The sequence below is a fragment of the Acanthochromis polyacanthus genome, chromosome 10 (assembly GCF_021347895.1).
Source record: "Acanthochromis polyacanthus isolate Apoly-LR-REF ecotype Palm Island chromosome 10, KAUST_Apoly_ChrSc, whole genome shotgun sequence".
NCBI lineage: Eukaryota > Metazoa > Chordata > Actinopteri > Pomacentridae > Acanthochromis > Acanthochromis polyacanthus.
The window spans coordinates 14,185,821-14,210,339 of NC_067122.1; the positions used below are offsets into that span (position 1 = coordinate 14,185,821).

General features: G+C 39.3%; 2 protein-coding genes across 6 annotated transcripts; one reads left to right on the forward strand and one right to left on the reverse strand.

Moving 5' to 3' along the window:
* Nucleotides 1–1,384: 1,384 nt before the first annotated feature.
* On the reverse strand, nt 1,385–19,862 carry septin6 (septin 6). 4 transcript variants are annotated; one of them, XM_022214269.2, is made up of 11 exons: nt 19,724–19,862; nt 17,806–17,920; nt 15,223–15,418; nt 13,239–13,425; nt 11,535–11,696; nt 10,687–10,783; nt 9,138–9,306; nt 8,052–8,184; nt 7,759–7,949; nt 6,430–6,476; nt 1,385–2,566 (listed from the first exon to the last, which is right to left on the reverse strand). In XM_022214269.2, the coding sequence occupies exons 1-10, from the start codon at nt 19,751–19,753 to the stop codon at nt 6,473–6,475; spliced, it is 1,284 nt and encodes a 427-aa protein (XP_022069961.1). In that variant the 5' UTR covers nt 19,754–19,862; the 3' UTR covers nt 1,385–2,566; nt 6,430–6,472. The 4 variants fall into 4 exon arrangements, with proteins under 4 accessions (XP_022069961.1, XP_022069944.1, XP_022069953.1 ...); XM_022214261.2 differs by lacking the exon at nt 1,385–2,566 and adding an exon at nt 3,608–5,139; XM_022214252.2 differs by lacking the exon at nt 6,430–6,476.
* Nucleotides 19,863–20,422: 560 nt separating this feature from the next.
* On the forward strand, nt 20,423–24,421 carry pttg1 (PTTG1 regulator of sister chromatid separation, securin). Of its 2 annotated transcripts, none has more exons than XM_022214302.2 (6): nt 20,423–20,544; nt 22,231–22,323; nt 22,426–22,565; nt 22,677–22,758; nt 23,145–23,306; nt 24,271–24,421. In XM_022214302.2, exons 2-6 carry the CDS (start codon nt 22,236–22,238, stop codon nt 24,354–24,356), a joined length of 558 nt encoding a protein of 185 aa, XP_022069994.2. In that variant the 5' UTR covers nt 20,423–20,544; nt 22,231–22,235; the 3' UTR covers nt 24,357–24,421. The 2 variants fall into 2 exon arrangements, with proteins under 2 accessions (XP_022069994.2, XP_051810646.1); XM_051954686.1 differs by having other exon boundaries at nt 20,434–20,544; nt 22,258–22,323.
* The last annotated feature ends 98 nt before the right edge of the window (nt 24,422–24,519 follow it).

The following is a 24,519-nucleotide window of genomic DNA, read 5'->3' on the forward strand; positions in this document are numbered from 1 at the left end:
GCTGTTTTGGTAACATTTTCAGAAGTGCAAGATGCTGTACTTGAGTAAAGGTAATAATACTCAGAATACTACACAGTATGAAACAGTCACAATATAACTTGAGAAAAAGTGCACAGCACACACACATGCACGATACAGCACGAGGCATCTGGACACTTGTGGATAAATAACTTCCAGAAATAAAGCGTGAGTAATTTTATTTCTTCTATTGACTTCACATAATAAACAGAAATAATATAAAATCAATGTTTCTCTCTCAAACTGTATCAGCTCTCCTCTGTATGTTTGCACAGTTTTTCAAAGTACTTGGCAGACTGTTCCAAACATCTTGCAGAACTTTCCACAGTTCTTCTGTGGGTTTATTCTGTGTCTGGGTCGTCTGTCTCTTTATGTAACCCCAGACTGACACCAAGATAATGGGATCGTTGCACTTTGGGGGGCCAGATCATGTTTTTGTTATTGGTCAGACCCTTGATGGTTCTGCATGACTGACAGGAACATCTAAATTGCTTTAAACTTATGCATACTACTGTATATGTATTTAAGCAGCATTTTAATGTAGCAAGTGGTCGACAATTCAAACTGTTTAATAAATAATTAAATAACAGATAATCATAATGAAGTAATTGTATGCTTTTTTCTTTAAAGGAATAAAGCCGCACATGCACATTTGACTTCTTCTCATAGTAGTCTGGGTGTTAACGGAATATTCTCCACTGATCCTCAGTCTGCTGTTGGTTTTGTCGTATTGCATATTTTAGGATGGTACAATTTACCTCGGTGTAGCTGTTATCAGAACATCAAGCTTGGTGTAATCAGGCCATTTTCTGCATATATGCTCCCAATTTTAACCTGGTACAGGTCTGATCAGCCTGAGTAACTGATAACACCTCTGAATTGCAAAGTAACTGGTATATATAACTGTCAAATAAAAAATAGTAAGAAGTACTACATTTTTCAGTTACACAGTTACAACTTTCTGCCCTAATGTGCATAGCTAATTTGGCTAAATAAATTGCTGTGATATGCTGATGAAGACAATTATTGTATCTATATTGTATCTCACATAGCCAAGTTTCTAAATGAGGCTTAAGTTCTTTTTCTGTTTTTGTGAATGCTGTAAATCATTTTGGGTATTTTAATGCTATAATTTTACCTGTACTGTAAAAGATAAGATGCATCTCAAGAAACATCTCGGTTAAATAAAGTTTAAACTCATAAATAAAACAGAATCTTCACAATACAGGAACCTCTTAACTCACTGACCATTCAGATTTTACAGCCCCATAAAAATAGATATCAAAGAAAATTAATGCTAAAGAGGGAAAATGCTTTAGTGAACCACGATGTTACAAAGCTGCAAATGAAAGACAAAAGCTTGGGATGTTTGGATCATATTTTTTATTCAAAATGTACATCAATGGAATTAAACTAAAGTAAGATACTGAATAATCTGTAGTGTGGGAGAGGTTTGACTACAAGAGGTGATGACTGATACTAGAAAAATGTATGGCAATTCCTGACACCAAAATGTCACTTTACACTCAGAGTCACGTCCAAAGATCATAGGTAATAAACAACAAGTCTCCACTTCAATACACAAAATATATCCTTATAAATTATATAAATGCACGAGTATATTTTAATACTCCTATCTGGGATTCAGTTCAACTCCATCTTAGACTAATATTTGGCAAAATGGGAGCTGAAATCATAGGACAAAGCAAATATACATTAATAATAATATGCACCATTTTGAAGAAAACAGCAATGGAGGAAACAGACCGCAAAACTTGAGTTATTTCGGGGATTAAAACAAGCAGGTCAAAGATCACAGCAGTAATTAAATTTAAAAAAAAAGATGCATGCAAAATATAGAATAGGCTGGTGAATATTAAAGCACAATGTGTAATAAAAGGCCATGGCATGTGACCTCCATGGTATTCTACTGGGACATGTAAACATGGGCACCCTAAACACTGCTTTGGCTTTTTCATGACTATGACTCTAACTTAATTCTGATGCTCAAAAACCTTGAAAGCAAGACATTTCTACACATCTAGTCATTCTCCTGTATTTTGTGATGCATTACAAGCAGTGCATTAAGTGCTTCTGTCCTTCATTTGTTTATTTTTACTCAGCAAGCCTTCATGTAGCGTTTTATCCTGAATTCGTATTTAGAATCCTAATGAAAAGATGAGTGCATAGTGCAGGTCATGGCGACTTTATTTCAAGTAAAGATCAAATAATGATTTCACACGCGAGTCCTGGAAATGGGTGAACCCCACTGACAACTTTCTATTAACGACAAGAATCTCTCTATGTACATTAAGACATTATAGCAGATTTAAACTGTGCCCGGTTCCCCACCTGCCTGGGTTTAGAGCTTCATTAGGTGGTCAGAAATACCATGTGAGTCCACATAAGGCCATATTAAACAAAAGGAGATGTAATGGGGAGAATAAAAAGGTTGATACAGCGAGAAAAACAGGAAGAGGTAAAGGGTGCTTAGTTCTTGCTGAAGCTGCATTCCCCTCTTCAGGTGGTCAAGACAGATTAAAAGAAGCTAAAGAGACAAAGAGAAACAAAGCCAGCAGTTAGAGAAGATGGCAAAGCAGGAACACTTACCCAAAAAAAAAAAGATTTAGAAATGAATCTGATATCAGGGAGAGAATAGCTTTAAGTTTGATTATCATTAATACAAAGTTAGGGTGGTAAAAACCCTGTGATCATTTAAATAATACATTAAAAGAAAAAGACATGAGATTATAGCATGGCCACTCTACTATTTGATCATCTTGTCTGTGCTCTAGTCAGGTGCACAAAAATGTAAATACTATCCAACTAGAACAATAAATGAACAAGTGCGCCAGTTGTCTCCATCATATGAAGTAGAAAAAGTGTTAGTCACAGCAAAAAACAGTACATGTAAGCATAAGCGGAGGCAAGAAATCAAGGATTAGGTCGCTCAAAGTGAGGTTAGAGCAGCAGTGAAGCACATTAACCCATATTATAGCAGAGCAGGTAATGATTTAGAAACCCTGCAGGATGGGGGTCCACAAAGCCTCTGGTCACATTTGAGGTACTCAGTACCCACAAAGGCTGGTCCCTTAGCAAAGCTTCAGGGTTGAGGACCTACTCAGTGCAGAGCCAGGGATTACTGCAAAGGAAAGTGAAACCACACACACCAGTGAGCTGAGCATTAAGAGGAGAGAATTGCTCTTCTATCGATGCATTTTGTCCCTTGTATCAAGTGGAATTGATTGTTTATGCAATTCTCTTTGGCAAAGCAAGAAAAATCCTTGAATTACTGAGGTCAACAGATGCCTGATGGTTCAGAGCATCAAGAAACAAACAAACCTGAAGATTTTAGGTTGAATGGACCGAGGATATTAACCAAAGCTGAGAAATCTTAGGCCCATAATATCCTCCAGACAGAGGGGTTCTATGCTCATTGGCATCACCTTTAGATCAGTTCAATTCACCAACAATCATTTGCTTTGTCATTTAAATCCATACCTACTTGGTCCACTGGTTCAGTAAACTTTCACTTGGGCTCCTAATTTACAGCAATAGTTGTAACACACAATGATTATGGCCACAGCTGTAAGATTTGGTGAAAAATTGGCCTTTATTTTTCTTTGAGAATTTTCCTTTTATGCGAAACACTAATACAAACAACACTGGTCCCTGGACATCAATGGTGACTGACTTTTAAATGTGCCTTCATAGTAAGTAAAATAAAAAGAAAGTTACAATTGCACTGACAACATTAATATATAAAACATCACATTTGGGTATAAAACAAAGTGCAAATGTGAACGCTAATACAGGTATGCACATAACACATGACAATGAATGAGGTATGAGAGAAGTGGCAAAGAGATTAGGCTCACATCTACTCATGCATCAGGCTAAAGTGAAACAACATCAGCAAGGGGAAGTAAATCAAATCTGCAGCTTAGTTTATATTCCAAGTCCAAAGTCTGTTCGGCTGAGGCAATAATTAGAAGCACTTTTGAAGTTGTAATCTTTAAGATTTCATACAGTCAAATCTATTTTTGTTTGAATGCACTTATTTTCAGCATTTAATGTATTTTTATTCTGTAATTGACTTGTAATTCAGTTAATGTACTAAAAGTCTTTTGAATTGTTGCCATTTCACATTAAAAGCATGCAACTAGAAAAATCACAGGTTAGCTTTTATTGTGAACGAAACCGTTCTTCAAGTTCAACAATTAGCATAAACAGTGACTATAGATCAAAAATGCATCTAAGAAATAAACATTTTACACTTCTAACCATTTGCACAAGAAAAAAAATCAGATTGAAAACATTTCTGACTATTTAAAAAAATAAATGAAAAAAGTTTTTTTGACTGCTAAATAAACAGATACAATGCTAGAAAATAAAGTAGCTGCTCGGTCAATGTTTCCTGTAGTATAAAAACACACTCAAATGTTAAAACTGTAGCCAGAAAACCAGCCAGATTTAAAATCTTACGGACTGAAACGTTAAACTAATAACAAACTTACCAAACACCAATTTGACTACTAAGTCAGTCTAGGTTTTTATTCAACCAAACCTTTCGTTAATGATTATCTATTTTAGAATCTGCTCTTAGATGGAGATTGTAAAGGCCCGACTTTGACTATTAATCGGACATTTCTTTTTTAAAGCTTTGATCGTTTCTTCTCTGTAATCTACTGCAGATCAAATGTCCTACATGCACACTGGGGTCCCCCTGTTTGATGCCTGTTTCTCTTTAGCCTTAATACATTTCTGCCCATCACAGCAGTAGTCATGTATGTTAATATTTAAAAAAGCTCACAACATGCAAAGAACCACTGAATACAAAACAAATATGGAATGCATTTTGTAAATTTGCATAAAAAAGACAAAGCTGAATAATCGCTTGTACAACCCACAAAACCGACAAGCATCATTCAGCAAATAAAAGTGAAGTCAAACTGATAGCAATGCCCAGCGTCTTCCACAGAGGGAGGAGGGGGCATGTAGAGGATTGAATTATAGGGTTTGGGTGAGGAAGAGGAAGGGTACTGTAAAGGATGATGGGGGTGGGAACTCATTCACAGCAGGATGGCCACAAGGGAGCACTTTTTCTACAGGAATCCTTAGCTGGAAATGAGAGAGAAGGGCTGTTATTGCTTTCTTTGAGTTAAAAACATCATCACGACACACAGTTTCACATCGGTGACATCACATCAACATTAGTGACCAAGTGGCATTTAGAGGAAAACATGCTTTCGAGGCAACCTAAAAGGTTCGAGCGTAGAGGTGAGTGCAAATACAGTCGTCTCATTAAAGAAATGTTTTTTCTTTTCTTCTTTGAGGTTTTCGTCCCACTCTTAGAGTTTTAAACACTGTGTCTGATTGTCTTCCTCAGTGCCTTGCTCATCAAACAACATCTTGTTTTCAGCTATTTTTACAGCCCTGAGACGCTTGAGGAGTTTACAGATTGTAAGACAGATGTCTTCATTCTTTTCTACCCTCCCCAGCGGTTGAGTCGTAACAACATCTCTCTGTGGATTTGGCTTTTGTATCCACTCAAGAGGGAGGGAGGGGGGTCGTCATATGGCTGTGAGATCAACAAAACATGTCATCTCTATGAACAGACACGGGCCCTGAGGCTGTGTGCTGCTCTGGTGTGACCTGTTAGTCTCAGTTTCTCTTCAGTTCAGCCTTGAATGGCTCTTTGTGTGACGGCAGGGCCGGGGAGAGTAGGACCAGGGAGGGCCGTGGAAAAAAAAAAAGACACTGTTGTGAATTTAGGGAGGCAGATGGAGCAGTACATCAAATGGGCGTGTGGCGATCTAATAAACTGGTTGATTTAGAAGCTGGCACAGGGACGGTAAACACTGCCAGCTCAAGGATATGATCGGCACAGATGTTACAATGAAATACTGTGAGTCTGCAGCACTAAAATATCTGAATTACCCGTTTCTCAGATGGTGTCACGTTTAAATATCTTTGATGGGGAAATTAAATGCATACAATTAGGACAATATTTAACAGGTTTCAAATGGTTATTTGACTGTGGTTGAATCTTAATTGGGAAATTCAGAAAGGATTAATCTGCTGGTAGTTTTCTCTCTAATCACTGATTAGTCATTTCATCTACAAAATAACACAAATTACTGTAGGGGTGAAATACTGACTTGAAACTATTTATAAAATGCTCCTTTACTTCAGCGTACAGATAATTTAGATGATGAATTATTTCTAACTTGCATTTAAGATCAAATAATTATCAGTCTGCATACTGTATAGTAAATTAATATTATTACCCCCCCCCCACCCCCACCCCACCACCCCCCCAAAAAAAAAAAATCACTGATGTCTTATTTAGATTTTGATTAGTTTGATTTTTTTTTCTGTTGGTCATGTAACTCAAGAAGAGAGTCTTACCAGAAAAGGTGCCTCATGCAGCATGCAGCAATTGTGGAAGGAGTTAACTGGAAAACATTACGGATGCAACATAGGTGACACATGCACTAACAGGACATGTTCACATCTGCACAATAAGCACTAATAAATAACTGTGTCTCCTGGGGACTGAAGAAAACACTGACATTCGCCTGAAGGTTAAATGCAGACAATCATAATTGTTATTCTGTTAACACTTCAAGTGCAAGGCCTCACAAGTTGGTTTTAATCAGTGACCCAAAGACAGAGCTTAAGTTGCACAGCTGTGTCTTTTTGAGGAGAAAAAAAAAATCCAGGCAGAGCTCATCGAGAGAAGAAGGGACTGTCAAGGAAATAAATGAACAGGGAAGAAATAAAGCAACAAGAACCTTCTCAGTGCAAGTGTCGTCTTCCTTTTCTAAACAGGCACGGAGTCGCATCAGCTTCAACACATAACCAGGAGCTTAGTACATGGTAACGTGAAGGCATCAACAATGTCAAGAGCACATTGGAGATACACCTGAACACAACTAGCCGCACACGCTGCCTCAGACAATGATTGGTATAAACAACAGCAATGTCAGATATACCAATGCAGGATCTGGAAAAGTGTCGGCTGTTGAAGCTGCTATAGAAATAATTGGTTGAAGAAATATTTTCCACAATGCAGCAGAAATCGTTACCAACAGCTCCCTTTCAAGCTATTGCAACTGTAATTATTATCAGTCTTGTAATAAGTCTGTTTACACACACGTGTTCAAAGCATTTCAGTTTGTGGCGACAGCAACATTTAATTGCACAGCGATGATTTCTGACTGGAATTCACTCATCAAACTGTGTTGTCAGTTGGCTACCTTTCAACTATTTAGATGAGACCAGCTTTTCATTTTCCCCAGTCTCACCCCCCTCTTTGCTTCTCTCATTTTTCCACACTGGTGTTGAGTTATGAGTTCTGGTCAGCTCTCTTATCATGGAATTTACTGCTGACTATAATCTCTGTTATTATATGGAGTGTGAACTGGCGCATTCATCTGCTTCTCAGAGAGAAAGAGCAGAGTGAAAATGGAGTACTTTTAAGGAAGGCCCAGAGCATTAATGAGTGTGACAATTTAGTGCTATTAGTCACACAAAAATACTAATAATCATGTACTGATGAGATGAAAGTAAAATCTTGAAATCAGTTCTTTCATCATTTAGAAACTAATCTGGAAAAGCACTGTCAACAAACTCCAAGGTTCAGAGTATCCTGGTATCTCGAGTAGTCACACTGCCAAAGCTGGTGTCCTGCATCTGTGCTGTGAGGGTAAAGACGGGGAAGAGAACAATACTTACTTTTTCCTCTCTTTGTCCCTCTTAAGTGTGGTGGAGCCCCCTGCCTGCTGGGCTTGGTTCTGCAAGAGCTCTGCAGCAGTCTTTTTCTGTTTGAATGTGTTGAGCTCGTCGTCCAGGGACTTCTTCTTTTCCTCCAGTTTCTTTTTCTCATCCTGGTGGAGCTTCTTCAAACGGTCAAACTTCTCATGGAGCTATGTAAAAGTAACAAAAGAAACAGAAGCTGTGTGTCAACCAAAACAGGGACGAAAATGTGCCTCGAACAGATGTTTGATTATCGATGCACTTATTTTCACCTCTTTTTCCGCTTCTTTGAGCTCGGCCTCCTTCTCTTTAACTCTCTGGACAAACATTTGCCTCATTTCTTCCTCCTTCTTCTGCAGCTCACCCATGAACTCGTTCCTCTTCGCTTCGTATGTCTCCTGCAGACTGGTAGAGGAAAAGGAGAATGAATATTAATGAGAGAACCATTACACCAAACTGTGCAGTGTAACAAAAAATAAATCAACACAATATGAAGAATAAAAGGTACCACTGATGAATGGAAGCAGAAAATTCAATGTATTAGCAAGAGACACTTCATCACCAATGAAGCAATCAGAAAATTGCCACTTAGAATGTTTGATTTTGACATTTATTTTATTAGCATTAGATGCAAACTGCCATAGAAGTACAAAATAAAAATGCAAAGTTCAGTTACATGAATAAACCCTAAGTGTGCTCCCTCCATGCCTCATAAGCGGCCTGTCACAACCCTTGATAAGAATGTCCTTTTGCCCTCCATCGCTCCCTGTGGCTTTCGTGCGGGTCTCCCAAAGAGCATTAGTCCTTGGCCGACAGAGTCTTTTCTGTGGTCGACAAGGACTGATGGTTGCCCCTATGAGACGCACTTTATGGCTAAGAAACACCCACAACCCTGTGCCACCTATCACCTCCACCTAAATGATGCACTCTGCAGTCTGCTGTGAGGGACAGACTTGATGAGGTGCAGACAGAAGCTGATGCAGCGTCTCCATCTGGGTTTAGCCTCAGTCGGTGTGGCAGATTCACTCTGGCCACCCTCCATGTTTGTTGGGTTGTACTTGCTTTCTTTATCTAATATGTGAGGTAATTTTCGGAAGCTTACTTAGTTTCACTGATGCGTGTAGATTTGGCTGCGGGGCCTCTGTCTTGGTAAATAAAGTGGTTAAATTCAAATTAAACCTTTTTTCTGCTGGTCTTCATTAGAAATAAATTGAGAGAGACTGAACTCAAACATTTTACTTTGATAAATTATAAAGCTGCATCTCCCAGTTATAGTAGAAGTAAGCCAATGAAGGCAGCAAGCAAGAAAAAAGAAGATCCCATATCAAGTTACTAAAGAGCTGTCTCCAGTGTACTACCTGAAGGGCTTGCTGTCAGGGTCTGTGTCCTTAAAGCCCATCTCCTCCAGCTTGCAGCGGCGGTACAGCTCATAATGACGTGTGTGTGTCTGTTCTCGCAGGTCCTCCATGTTCACTCTGATCAGCATTTCTCGCAGTTTGACAAAGTCACAGTGATTCTCATTTTCCACTGGGAGAGACACAGATCATTTCATCAAACTCATCAGAGAGCATCCTATTTACTGTGAACAAAACATACTGCAGGATGTGTAGAGGAGAAACATCACTGAACGTTTACATTACATCACAACTTAAAATTCAATGTACTGTAACTTTAAAACGTAAATCAGAGGCTCATTCCAACAAACAGCGCCAGTAGAAAACATGTTCATATCCCGTGGCTTTTTTATTGATTGTGCTGCTGGATGGACTCGAGCACCACGCCTCCACAAACCATGTGACATCATGTGAGTTCACATGCATGCCAGCAGTCAGACTGGGATAAACAGACTCAATGTCAGTTAGAGCCTTCGGCCAGTAATGTTATACAGTGCAGTCCATACGCATCAGAGCAGGACAGTGATATGAGTTTCACTGTTTTCGCTGTAATCCGGCACTTAGAATTGTGAATGAAAGAATGAAAGTGACGTGAAAGTGCTGACTTTGAGCTCTGTGAGTGTTCATATCTATATTGTGTAAACAATGAGGAAACTGTAGCCCTATTTACCCTGTTGGTGTTTTGCATATAAAGGGCTATAATTTATGCATATTTCATTATATGTGGATATAAGCACACAAAAATACATTTTAAATCTGATTTGCCAGAGAACAAAATCAGATGAATAATTTCACTATTAAAGTGATTTGTGAAAAGAAGCCCTACTATTCTGTGGTTGCAGCTTCTTCAATGTGAGGATTTCTCAGCTGTATATCATAATATTCTGAATATCTTTGCTTTTTTCTGACAAAACAAATCATCCAAAGATGTCATTTGAAATTTTTGCTGAGTGTATTTACAAGTTTGGGATCTTTAATAGACCAAGTAAAAGCACAGGCCAATCTATGATTACAATAAGTTTAAGCTGCAACTATATAAAAAACCCACACAAAACTATCCACATCCTTACAGACTCTAAGCAGCTAGATATCACATACCACCTATAAACATGTACACACATTTGACAATATTAGGATTTATGAGGTAACAAATAGCATAAGAGCAACTCAGCATAACTTGAGCGCTGCACACATTTCAGATTCCCCGTGAGGTGAAAGTATTGATGGCGTGGTCTATTTGCAATACATTAAATACTCTCCATATAGATTAAGTAAGTCAATAACAGATCAATAGAAACATCATTAGTGGCATTTAACTTCTGCAAGAGCCACTGCTGCTCTGATATATAGCATAATGGCAGAGAGGGAGCTGCAGCTAAATGAGGTTATATAACTGGTTATTAGGCTCGTTTGCAGCAGCTGATGAGAAATATAAGGAGAGGGAGTAGCTGTAGCAGCTCTGACAAGAGGGCGCGTGCTCTCATTTCCTGTGCAGGACATAATCCAAGCTTACCCTGCACCGTCCCCCAGGGGTACTGCCGGGCCTTCACCATCTTGTTCCCAATCTTCACTTCCTCTGTGCTCCCCACCACAGCAAATGGCAAATGGCTCTGTGAAGCAGAGGGAAAAAGCATCATTACTGTACTGTCAAATGCATCTGAAAGCTCACTGGTTTCTCTTCTACTTTTATCTACAAAAAGCTACATGTCTCCCCACAAAACTGCACAGATGCTGCAGGTTTGCTAACATTCTCTACTCAAGCATGAGGATTAGTAACCCAGGATTCAAAGGGATACTTTCTGAAGCAGTTTAAGCCATGTCAAGAAAATCTGTTACTTTTATTCGTTTAATCTGAAAAGAGCTCACTTTCACAGACACTGAGCAACAGCTCTAACAGAAACATATCAGACCTTTAATCAGAACAGAGGCCAGACGGTACAAAAATAGCCGAGAGGCAACGGTCTAATAGAATCAGTTAGGGAGAGTTGAGGCATTTCTACAGATCAGGGCTCATAAACAGCAAAGTGAGCTTTGGCTCATCTGTCAGTGGACACAAGCCCTTTCCCACACTACTGGCTTCCTGCAGAGTGAGCTGACTGATTGTGCGGCTCTGAACACACTCCTCCCTGCATGGTGCAGCTTCCTGACAGCCTGAGCAGATACAAACCATGTCTGTCCTGACGCCACATCACATGTTGTTATGCTGGTAAAAGTTATGAAGAAATGTTTTGTGTGAACAATTGAATTTGTTTCGGATTGAAATGACAAACATGGCCACTTGCCTCTTCTGTGTTGTGAATGAAGCAGTATAAACTGTGTAAATGAATGCGATACAGATAGAAAGCTGATAGCGAGCCTTACGTTCATGGTGGAGTTGATCTCTGCCACAGATTCATCATCAGTGGGAAACTGGTAAATCTGCACTCCGTTGCTGACCAGTTCACTCGTGATTTTGATTTTGAACTTGGCCAGCTCGCTCTTGGAGATGGCATCCGACTTGGCAATGATTGGGATAATATTGACCTGCAGTTGAGAAATGAGGTGAGACTTAACGTGAGCTGACAAATGACAAGGTGTGGACAAAGTGTTCAGATTTGAAGCAAAATTTAGAGCAGCTTCTGTCTTTTGAAGGTTTCATCTACATTTCTGTACTCCAAATTTAGAATAAGAGTTGAAATATTTTTAAAGTCTTAAAGGTTACAAACACATTACAAATCAAACAACTCTGGAGCAGTACTCCTAATTGAATAACATTTAGTTCTAGTAACAGAATATAATAAATCATTTTCTTTTATATTCCTTCTAGTCACAGATTACCTAGATTGCAGAAGTGATATAATGCAAGGTTTAAAAAAGAAAACGATGCTCACATCGTCATTTCAGCACAACCCAGAACCTCTTTCTAGTTCCAGTATCTCTGAAAAATCAGGCCTTTGTGAACTGCAGACAATTAGACGTTCTTAAGGGCACAGATAAAAATAGTAAATGCAGCAAAGAGAGCAGCAGGCTTCCTTCTCCTGCTCCAGATCACATAAAAGTTTTCCAAACATGGTGTTAAGACTGAGTCAAATGATTTCAGCAGCATTTATGCTATCTATGTTATCCAAACAATGAGATTAATACAGAGCTTGGGAGACAGGAAAAACATGCAGTCAGTCTCATTCATATACTAACAACTGGCTGGTGGAAATGAGAATTTCACTCCCACACAAGTATTTTCCCAGTGCCATGTCACCCACACAATCCCAAATTATTTGTTCTCCAAACGTGGGCCCCTTCAACTAATAGCAAGGGATGGTCCAGGTCATGTGAACAAAAATCACTCACTGCACCTCAAAGTCTGTTAAGGACTCAAAGTTTTGCTGAAGGAGACTTATGTAGAGCACTGTTTGACTGCCTCTCTAGGTGAATGTATCAACATAGGAGTCTCTGCTCTGGATCACGCTGCTGGAAGTGCTTGCTGGAGGGCACAGCTGCTCTGGCAAACACTAAGGCATCCCTTTGTACAAAAGCCAGGAGGTCCATGCAAATAAGCTACAAGGGAGAGGACCTCACAAAACCGAGGCTGCAGTTACTGAGCAGACTGAATTTCACAGCTGACCTACACCGACGCAGGAACAAGACCAGAGCCAATTTGCATTCAGGCAGATGGCCTGGAAAAGGTTTACAACCCATGACTAGAGTAGACAGATCAAATGCTGCAAACAGTCACGCAGTGCCAAGGGATTTACCTCCAGTTCATCTATGATAAGCTGCAGTAAGTGTGTTTATAGGCATCAGAACAGCTATTATTTAACATCACAGAGCTGCAACCCAACTGTCCTTCTAATTGAACGCTGAAAAATAACAACATGGAAAACACAGCTTTCAATGTGGAAATTCTGTAATACAACAAATACGCAGTATAATGCTGTTATAATACAAGAGCCATTATTAAAACTGTAACACTAGTTGGAACTGGTGTACAGCTGCTGGAAAGCTCTAAAAGCCAATTCTAGTGGAAACTGGGAGACGTAACAGAATCTGGCTGATGAAAGCAATTTGATGAAATGAGGCGAAGCTCACCTTGCTATCCAGTTTTTTCATGGTGACCAAGTCCAGGGATTTGAGCGAGTGTCCCGTTGGAGCGATGAAGTACAGGCAAGCGTGGATGCGGGTGTCGTGGTAGCTGTGTAGCGTGCGCTTAATCTTCAGCTCCTCCTGGAGATATGCTTCAAACTGGGCATCAATAAACTCCACAATCGACTTGTAGCTGTCAAAACAGGTGAGAAAGGGAAGCAATTTGAGCTTTACCTGTCTTTTGTCAATGCACTGCTTCATTGACACTTTGCTACCAAACAGAACCCCAAAGAGTTTTTCAGTCATCTATTGCTGCAACCAATTTTTTTTTTTTCACTTAGCTAATTTGGAAATGATCAAATTAGTACAAGGATTGATTAATCTATTAAAGGCTTAGCTTCTAATATCTTGATTATTTGTCCAACAGTCTAAAGCTGAAAAACATTCGCTTTACAATGACAGATGACAAAGATAAAACATTAAATCTACAAATCTGAGTAACTGGACCCAGCAGTCGCTAAATATTTTTACTGAAGAAAGATAAAAACCCTGTAAATAATATAAATACTTGCTGATAAATGTTAAGTGGATGACTAATCATGACAGCACTACAGTCATCTGTAACTGTGAAAAACATCACAGTATATCAAAAGTGTTCAAAGTTCAAAGGATCTTCCCTCTGTTGCCAAGAAATGGTGACGTCTTTAGCACAAACTTGAATTTACAAGACACAGATTCAGTATTCTCTCAGGCCAGTGGCATCCCATAATCCATTGTGCGCCTTTCAGTCTAGACTAAATAACTTCAGTAAATATCACCTCATCTTTCCAGGGCATTTCAGATCAGTGGGTCAGCTGTCATGAGTAAAAATATGGCTGAATCTAAATCACTACAAAGCCACTGCAGGATGGAAAAATTAGGAGCCCTGCGAAAATAACTTGCTTTTAATGTGTTAAAATACTGCACTGTCAAGTATTAATGTCAACTCATTCTGTAAACACCGACCTCAAGGAAGTTCTCCCGGTGTATGCCTGGTATTCACACTTTATCAGCCATTTGAGAGCAACTTCCTGGTACACACTATTAATTTTTAACACAACGAGATGACACAATCGAGTCACTTTTGGTGTCTGTGAGAACAGATTGTCTCATCTGGTGCAGCCGGAGTCCTAAATGACTCAACCCCCACCTAAAGGCTTGGATCAATATGAGAAGGCTGAACAGCCAAATGTGTGGTAGTTATAAGTTACAAATAACTGCAAAGACAAACACAAAATAAACCTGCGATAGATGTTGACCCCAAGCTATGAAGGAGCTTCAAATGACATCCACCATTTCCAGCACATGAAACACAGCTTGCATACATACTGGAGGATATTGTGCCTGAAGCAGTTCACATGACCACAAGTGTGCGATTGTGTAAAATGCAGTAAGTCAATGTCACTTCCTCTGCAATTTGAACAATGTAAAACTTACAAACAACCACAGCGTTCCCATTACAGAGAACTTGTTGTGATGAGATCATCCTTTTCCTTTGCTTACCTCGAGCGCAGAGTTAGCAATTAACATTTTGGAGGGAACGTTTGGTAACAATATCTCATGGGCGTAAACAACAGCTCAAATGTTCTCTGACACCAGGACAAGCCCCGAGGCTGTGATATCCTGCTGAGGCTAAATACGAAAGCATCCACATTAGAATTTTGTTTTGTAAGCTTGTTCTAAGAAACTAACAAGAAACAACTTGAGATGGAGACTTGATGCCACATCCTATAAAAGAAGAGGCCAGGACTGAATGACACTTGAGCTCTGAAAAGGCTTCAAGCACCCACAGAGATACTGTACTGTATGTCAGGAATGTCTACGATCAAGTGTAGACGTCTGATTACTTGCTGCAATACTGCTCCCAAAGACAGAGCTGTAAAAAAGACACCCGTCTCCTGGGATCAGACTTTCCCCCTCAAAGGTGTGACAGTTATCCAGACTACTTTACCTGTCTTCTTTATTGATCTGGTCTCCAAAGCCCACGGTGTTGACAACAGTGAGTTTGAGGCGGACGTTGCTCTCCTGGAGTTCATAGGTGTTGGACTTGAGCGTGACTCCTGGCTGGTTGTGCTGAGTGGGCTCACCCTCAAACTTGGTGTTGAACAGTGTGTCCATTAGAGTGGACTTACCCAGCCCCGTCTCACCTGCACAGAGAAAACATATCATCTTACTGTGGTCTTGATTTTACTATGCCATCATTAAATCAAACAAAACAGTCTTTTCTGTACTTCCACTAAAATTGCAGTATATATTCATTTACCTTCTTCACTCTAAAATAGAAAGAAATATAATGATGCCTTTACTTTGCTTAATTAGCTTTTGATAAATTCAACATCAACATCCTCACTCTGACTCTTAGATTGACATGTTTTTAACCAAACTCCAAACGAAAGGAGTAAAAGTGAACCAATAAACAAGCAAAATAAATTATTTTCAAATGCTTGCAGCACCAACAAACAGCAGAAAAAGCTGCTTGGTGATGTATCTGACATCCATTTACTGTTCCAGGCAGTTAGATGACTCAGATACAGAGCTCCCTCTGTAACACAATCTATTTTTATTCAGCCCAGCCTGACCGACAGTCCGAGTATGTTAGCTGATTTTATAGCACATCGTCATATGCCCCAAATTTCTGATTTGTCTCTCCAAAATCCAGTGAACGGACACGTAGTGGGTCATCCAGCCAGTTCCTGAGCAAAGGTCAGGTCACTGCAGAGGGAACCTGGTGTGCTGTTTGAAGAAACTGAAGACAAACTGAAACTGACAGGACAGGCCAAACCTCCTGCAGCCATAAATTGCATAATAAAAACTTTGTGCAGAATTATCAGTCATATTTGAGTCATACCTCTTTACAGTTGTGCCTTCTTCCTTGGAGTGTAAAACCATAACTAAATTACAAAAAAGATCTCACACCCCTAGCCTTAAATAATGCTGATACTACCGTGAAGTGTGGCAGTTGTGAGTCATACGACAGCATTTATAGTTTACAACAAAAGTCGTTTGTCTCCTGCATAATCTTCACTTGAATTTTTTGAATGGTGTGTGCAAATGTTTGCTGCGAGTGTTTAGAAATGAGAGTAGTAAAAACACCGTTAGAAAAGTACCAGTGTGAGAACCGAGTGTTGGGTTTTTCCACTTCTACCAAATATAAATGGAAGCAACTCAGAACGAGGTCACTAATCATGGCCAGCAGGCATTTTCAAGTCTTCCAAAAAAATACTTACACACATTGTAGTATTCAATTCAATCGCTAAACAGCAGCACATCACAAAAATAGATGCTATACAAGATCTCTTAGAATTATAAATTGTTAATATTTGCCTTTGTTCTGAATTGGGAGTGAATTGATAAAGCCCCACAATCTGACTTCTGACCTGCAAAATATCAAGGAAGAATAAAGACTGTTGTCATGTCTTGCAAAAAATGTGATTCACCATTAGAGGAGGAGCTGGTTACACAATTTCTTCACAGCGCTTCTTTATGATGCTCATTCTGTGCACAGTACTTAGGCTCAAGTAAAAGCTGATTCTCCACTTGTTTATTATTTTACATATTTTCTGTATTATTGTAGCCAGTTTAGGAGGGAGGGAGGGAGGGAGAGATAGGTTGGTTGAGGAGATGTCTTTCAGAATGCAGACATATGTACTATGCTGAAGCTATTTTCCGTGTTTGTGTATGCTGGGATGCTTCTTTTGTATACAATATGTTACAAAATTGCATACGATGTGTACATTTGGGAGCACTGCATGGCCATGTGTCTGACTCTGTGTATACTAATATTCCAGATGTTTTCAAAGCTCAGAGGAAAACACAAAGCAGTCCCTAAGAAAAGGCAGATTAAGAGCACTGTGCACTAATTGGTTGCACATTTCTGTGGATTTCTGGACATTCAATATGCTCCAGAAAAGAAAACGCATGGAAAAGATCTTTACAGATTTAAGTGTTTGTCTGTGTGTGGCAGACGGTAATGCGATGTTGCCTTTTACAGTGCGACACAAAGAAAATGCAACAAAAATTATAGCTTCCAAAATGACCGTAAAATCTAAGCAGCACATTTCTAAAACTGTTGTAACACAAACTGAACATTATCTCCTCCATAACGCTAGATTTTATTGCTGAACTGCTCTTTTAGATAGCATTTGTTCAAGCAGGATGTTAAGTAAAGTGAGCGTACGTAAGTGAATAATTCCAGCACTTAGTCAGACTGATGTGACTTGTGTTAATATACACTCCAGGGTCCACGAAAACATTTCTCACTGGCCCATAAATCCTGTTAAAGGTTTGCATTCTACATTAAATGATACATATGTATTCAACAGTAATGAAACAGTAAACCACCTAAGGCACTTTTGAGCTTCCTGACTGAACCAAGAACATCTTACTCATCATCGTAACCAAAGCTGATTGGACAAAGGCCACTCAGATGCTGTACTGCTTTGCATCTTACGGCAAAGCTCCATTGAAGCAAATATGTTCTATTTTAGCCTGAGGACAGAGAGAGGAAAAGCATGTTCATGCATAGTACACTTACCAACACAGAGGATGTTAAAGCAGAATCCGTGGTTGACAGACTTGTTGACCAGCTGGTCAGGCATGCTGTCAAAGCCAACATGGCCCGCCAGAGGGACAGCACGTGCTCCTTCACCCTAAAACCAAAGGAAATCAACGTAAATCATCAGGTACATAATTTGCACTGAAAGGCCTGGTTATGGCATTATGGTGATCATGTGCAGGAGTCTCTCTAACACTAACATTTACATCTCTGGTATTGTGGTGCTGTGGAGAAAAGTCATTATACTACTAAGGAACTCTCAAATTCCCCCATGTGCCGCTATACGTGATCATGTTAGTCTGAGAGTGACTTCAGGTGCAGAGAATTCATTTCCTGCTTCCTGAGCTGTGACTTTTTTTTCACACAGTTGAGACAATTTGAAACCACAATGTACATATATGGAAACACTGCTGTTGGTGTCAATGTAACTGTAAAACTCTATGACAAGAAATATGCAATTAAAAAGCTGTTTATTTTGAAAATACAAGAATGACTAAATAATAGGCAGAGTTAATTTAACATAGTCAGCAGTAACTTTCCTTAGTATCCCTAATTAAAGTCCCTAATTTGGGTTTATTTTACATCCAGTCACTCCACTATTATACTGTTTATACACAGGCCATCTCTGGATCAGAGTGACACTTCACACCAAAGTGTAAAAGCGCTGTTGTTACATGTGTGTGGGGGCGTGTGGCTGGTGGTGAGCATCTCGATCGCTGTAAATCTCATTTCTTCAGCCTGCGTCTACATTGTGAAGTGCAGGAAAGCAAAGAATTTAGATTACATGGCAAAAGCAGGAGCTCTCAACCAGCTAAACCTCAGACAACCAGCCATTATGTGGCTTAACATAACACAGTGTTGCTGTCCAATGTGGCAAAGCCTTTGAGAGAAAAACATTCTGTTTGAGGGTCACTTTAAAATAACCGTTCAGGCTGGTGGTGCTAAACAGTTGTGGATTATTTGGATACTTGAAATTGGGTTTAAACAGCTGAGGGAGCGTTTGGAAAACTGGGGGTAATGTCACTGGACAAATAGCTTAGACTCTTCAGCTGCAAGTGCAACATTCCTGAAACCATTCCTGCTTTTCATGACACTCACAGCCAAGTTACACACAGCGGGTTTTCATTCATTGGGCCGCAAAGGGATATCAAACTGCAAAACCTTGCTATTCTAAGCTCTCCCTCTGGGTTTAGTGGCTTCCTTTTCGCCCCCAAACAAAAACCAGGATAACTTAACACACTCTTTCCAAATTGCATGCCTTAATGTCTATAACCAGCCAGAATCTGTTTTACCCATATTTTGCATGCAATTCAGACAACGCCCGACTCAAAGTTAACGGGACTTGCATTAAACAACATAACGGAAATGTGCACCGGAGCTGGGCTGAAATGGGGACGTTCAGAATGAATGGCCTACCGATGGCTCTATAATAGGCAATCGATTTAACATCAGCTAAAATGAGCTTCCTACGCTGATTTTAAACATATTATAATCCACACAGCGCCATTTCGTGTGCAAGGTAATTTTGCTAAAGATACCAGCACAGGAAATCTGTAGGCGTTAGCACACGAATATGAAATGAAAATATTTTAACAGAAAGCTACGACCCAAGTGGGCCTTAATTTAACACCGGCTGCTACAGAGAATTAGGGGGTGTAAAATCAGATTTACAATAGTCATAATTACAACGGGTCTAATTTATTAACGGTGCACTGAATTTCGGATGGAATGGCGAGTGAAAGGCACAAAAAGCGGGTGGCGACGAGCTAAACCTACTCCAAACTGCACTCTCTTGCGAAACGCTACAAACGCATTTAACATATTATATAATATAAAAAATATGAGACCAATGTAATTGCAATGGTTAAGGCATCCCATAGTAAAATAGGCTACTTACCGCTTGCCTTGCTATCTCAGTTGACGCCATGATGTTAGCTGATAGCCGGAGGACGAACCCTCTGCTGCTCTGAGTAGCAAAGGAAGCAGCACCGTTAACGTTACACCGAGAGATGGCCTAGTGGGAATGTACCACTGATAACACTACTACTAACGAGGTGTTTTTTTTTTAATGACACGTTAATATCAGTGCTTGACTGTGACATTTGTAATGCTGTAGTTATAATTTCGAGATACACTTCTGTTATTGGAAAATTTCTTCAGAATAAAATGATCAAATTAACACTACGCGCTTACCTCCCCCACAGGATGTTCTCATGGTTTGTCCAGTGGGGACGGCAGTTGAGTGAACCGCAGTCAATGAACGTTACAAACGGTCGAGATTAATAAGCAACAAGAGACAAAATCATAGTAATAAAGGCAACTAATAGACGTCTGGACATATAGATTTTTTTTAAAACGTCTAATGGTGAACACACAAATTAAATGTTTATACAAAAAGGAAGTGAGGCTAATCAAAGCAACTAACACATTATAAAAAGAAATCCATCTTTATTTGTAGATGTGGGTGTAAATTCCGAATTATATAAACTCTTAAATTGCTTTCGTTAGATGTATACACGTTTCTAAACTATAATAATACATATATGACGGCACGGTCCCATGAGGAAACGCCCATTAAAAATCATATGTGCCACAGCGACCAATAGGATGAAGGCACGGATTTTAAAACGGAACCGCGACACCACTCGTTTGTAGCACAACAACTTTCTGATCCGAAGAACAAGAAGCAACTGGCAGTGTTTGGCACAACCGACTGAGGTAAGGTTTGCATTATCGATAATTTAAAGTTACTGTTACCTGTTTAGTTTATGCCAATAAGCTATAAACTGTCGAAGATTCGATCTGACTAGTGTAAAGTCGCTAGCTTACTTAAATTTGGCAGTATTCCTGCGTTTACCAATGCTGCGCTAAAGACAAGCTCCAGTTAACGGTAAGTTACAGCTGTTGCTAGACTGTTTACGGTTAGTTAGTTTTTCATACTTTACGCTTAGCCAATTTACACGAAACCCTGCTTTAAAAAGGTGTTGAAATGAAGTTGCCGCTTGTATATTAGCATAAAATCAAGTCACGCAGGTAACGCGAATAGCCCCAGTGCTACCTGTTGTCTATGTTAATGATACCTGAGGGACACACACTGGAGCTATCCAGCAGTTTAATGCTGAATGACCGTTAAGTTAGAATATATTTGCAAAAGTCACTCTAGGGCGAAACGATTTGGAGAAAATATCAAGTTACATTTTTTTCTGATAGTTAAAAGCGGCTGTATCAAGACATGAATCACGAATATATATCGTTTTTATAATTGATGGGTGCAATCTTCAGTGTTTGACTGCAAATTGTGTGGCAAAATAAGCTTCACTTCAGTTCCACTAACTAGCTTTCAACTGCATATCACACAGTCATCTTTTGCAAAGATAACTTATGATAACTCAGCAAACTCTTACTACTGAAACCCAGGACATGCAAATTAAACTTTTGCTACTATGTGGACACTGAGTTGGGAATTTAGTGGAAGGTGAAACAGGTGTTTCCTGTAGTCTGCAAGCTTTCTTCGCATATTCTCATACTCCTGCACCATTTCTGAAAAGCTAGCAGATCTGTGTCACTCCTTTTTGTTAGCTATAACAAGTAAGTGCTGTAACTCTGCCAGATTTACCGCTACTTGCAATGCGCTTTGCTGTCTCTTAAATGTTTAGTAGGATATGCTGAGTAGACAGACTACCACCCATAGTGACTTTTAGAACTTAGGCCTTATATTTTTGTGACATTTGTCTGCGTTTAAATACCATAATGACCTTACAAAATTGAGTAATCTTAACCAGAGATGACAAATTGATTTAAAATTATGAAATTGGCTAATTGTAGAGGCTACAGTTTAGAATATAGAAGGCATAACCGTTAAACAATGAGACAATTGCTGTAGTTTTATTTAATTCGGCTCATTTAAACTGTCAGCAGTTTGACTGACATAAGCCCAGTTGTTTTTAATAGTCACACTACTGTCCTTATGTGACAGCTGGGCTTTTGATGGTATTTAGGGTTTCAAATATACAGTAAGCATTGAGCTGCAGCTTGACTTTAAAAATAAGAAAGGAGAAAGTATTACAATTCAAATCACAATTTGATATATTCCCCAAATTGTTTACCTTTATGCTTTACAATGGACCAAAACTTAAAGTTCAGTTCATGACTGCATGATGTAGAAAAGCTGAAAGGAAAATATTTCTTTTTTTTTTTTTTTTTTTTTACCAACTTTAAATTGGACAACATTAAATTGTTCCATGAACCTGTGGTTCATACAGCATTCTGACTGTCAAAGCTAAAATGAAATTCAGTCATTCACACCAACACAATCCTGTAATGTATCAAAACATTTACTGTAGAATGCTCTCCTCAATGGTGGTTTACTGTAAAATGTTGCTCGCTAATATCATATGTTTTCAGATACAATGGCAAACATAATCTTTGCAGACCGTGAAAATGCAGGACTCCATGCACCTACGCTGAAGATGCGACAGCGACTGCAGTCTGCACCAGGTAAGGAAATGCTAACTTAGTGCTCAACTTTGTCTTTGTCTGGCCTTCACATAGGTCCGTGTGGAAATCTGCAAAATTAACCGTTGCTCTTTCTCTCACCAGAGAAACTCCTGAAGTCTCCCATGACTGCCAAAACCTTACACACTCCTCTGCCATCTGGGCGTAAAGCTTTTGGGACCGTTAACAAAATAACTTCAACCCCTGGTGTCAGCGTTCAAGAGAAGAAACTCTTGAAGCCACAGGTTGGAACATAACGTAACAGAGCTGCAATGTAAAAGCAGGATCAGGCTGTAATGTGAACTAAGTGCTGAACATGACAAACTATACTGATGTAGTATTGTGTTCCCTTTTAGGAAGCCAGTGTCAAGCATGTTCCCCAGGTCAAACTGGAGGAGTATCCAGAGATTGAACAGTTTTTCCCTTATGACCCACTAGGTAAGAAATGCTTTCAGTTATAATGCTTCTCAGTTGACCTGTTTTTAATAACAAACTGGTTCATGTATGAAAAAATAATGGTATTGAATTGGTCCAAATCTGCACTATGGCACTCCTCCCAATTACACCCTTCACAGGTATATCATTGACTGTGTCATGCAGCTCAAAAAGAAAAGGCAAGGCCTCTGCAGCATCACTGTCCTGAAGTTTATTGAGTCCATTGACGGTGCAGTCACTCAGGAGTCGGCCAGTGATCCATCTTTTTTGCTGCTTAAAAGAGCCTGTACATGATCATTAATGTGCCCCTTCGCCAGTGCTCTGACTTTTCTGGGTTTTTTACCTTTTTAGTTAAAACCTTTCATTTTTTTCATTTCAACTTTTTCCAGAGTTTGAGAAGTACAGCATACCTGAAGACTTGATTCCACTCAGTGGCCTCGCTCTGCCTGGATTGGCCTGTTTTCCTCAAGCCCCACATCTGTATGAGGAGGCTGTGGAAAAGCTTGAACCACTCCCAGAACTGTCGCCTGAAAAAATGCCAAGATTTTCAGGTATCAAGCTCCAATCAGGGCACCATTTGTTTTGAGGGCTGAGGACACCGTTTAAAGAATCAGATTTTTTTTTTTTTAAATAAATATAGTGACACATTGGGGTGGTTGGTATGGCTCAGAATCCTGTAATACAGTTTACATTGTTACTTTGGCACATGCTAAACCTTGTACTGTATTGTACATTTATAGAACAAATTATTTGAAATTGGGTAAAATGTCTAGATGGGATTACCTGTGTTGCATAGTTCATTTAAATAGCTTGGAAATCATCACACTTAAATAAAATCCCCAAAACAGCAGAAATCCAGCATTGCTTTTAAATGGTAGTCATGGATTTTCAAAATTGCACTACTCAAATTCAGTGTCATCGTCAAAACATGAGCATATTGTTTAACTGTAATTAAGCAGATTAAGTTTGCCAGAGCTAAAATACAAGCATATGCATCTTATGACTTGGATTGAATCTGGTCTATCAGACTTCAGTGTTTTGTTTTGTTTTTTTTCCTGTAATTTGTTTTTGTGATTTCTGCTGTCACCGCTGTACAAAGATAAATCTGCTTTGTACAGTGCTCCAGGGGAAAATGATAGCATAACTCCTCCTGTCAATATGCAACTTTAATACACAGATGGGTGTTTTGAAGGAGAGTTAATGACAGGAGAGGAACTTTAATATAAAAATGAAATCAAAACGATGTCCTTACTGTGAATAATCCAGGCTTTTTTTAAAAAAAAAAAACCTTAAGGGTTAGGGTTGAAGTGTCCTGTGGTGTAATGGTTGCAGTAAGTAAAATGTTCCTCTAACATGAATAATAGCCAAATTTTACTTTCTAAAGCTGCAGGCAGCCATTCTTATGAAATGACAGTTGTCAACTGTAATTGTTGCTTTTGAGTCTATAGCACAAGTTGGAATCCACCAGTATCATTAACAGACTGTATCATTAACTTTACTGTCTCCTCTTTCCAGGTTATTGTTCGGAGCTGGATGACTTTCTGCAAACGCTTGATGAGCTGACCACTGAGCTTCCTCCAGAACCTGTTACTGACTTTTAAAGTGTATTTTTGTTTTTACTGCTTTTTTTGTTGAATAGAATAAAGTTTTTATTCCCTTTCTCTTATCTGTTGTGCACCACTTTACAGCTGGTGGGCTGTGACAGTATCGGGGAAGCATACTGCTATCACTTCCTGATTTTAAAGTCCAGCACTGGTCACATGT

Excerpts from the sequence above, each read along its gene's own strand:
- septin6 (XM_022214252.2), bottom strand. The coding sequence starts at position 19,753 with ATGGCGTCAACTGAGATAGCAAGGCAAGCG. Across the intron at positions 15,419-17,805 it reads CTTTAACATCCTCTGTGTTG|GTGAGACGGGGCTGGGTAAG; the intron begins GTAAGTGTACTA and ends TTCTCTGTGCAG. Across the intron at positions 7,950-8,051 it reads TCAAAGAAGCGGAAAAAGAG|CTCCATGAGAAGTTTGACCG; the intron begins GTGAAAATAAGT and ends ACTTTTACATAG.
- pttg1 (XM_022214302.2), top strand. The coding sequence starts at position 22,236 with ATGGCAAACATAATCTTTGCAGACCGTGAAAATGCAGGACTCCATGCA. Across the intron at positions 22,324-22,425 it reads GCGACTGCAGTCTGCACCAG|AGAAACTCCTGAAGTCTCCC; the intron begins GTAAGGAAATGC and ends TTCTCTCACCAG. Across the intron at positions 23,307-24,270 it reads AAAAATGCCAAGATTTTCAG|GTTATTGTTCGGAGCTGGAT; the intron begins GTATCAAGCTCC and ends TCCTCTTTCCAG.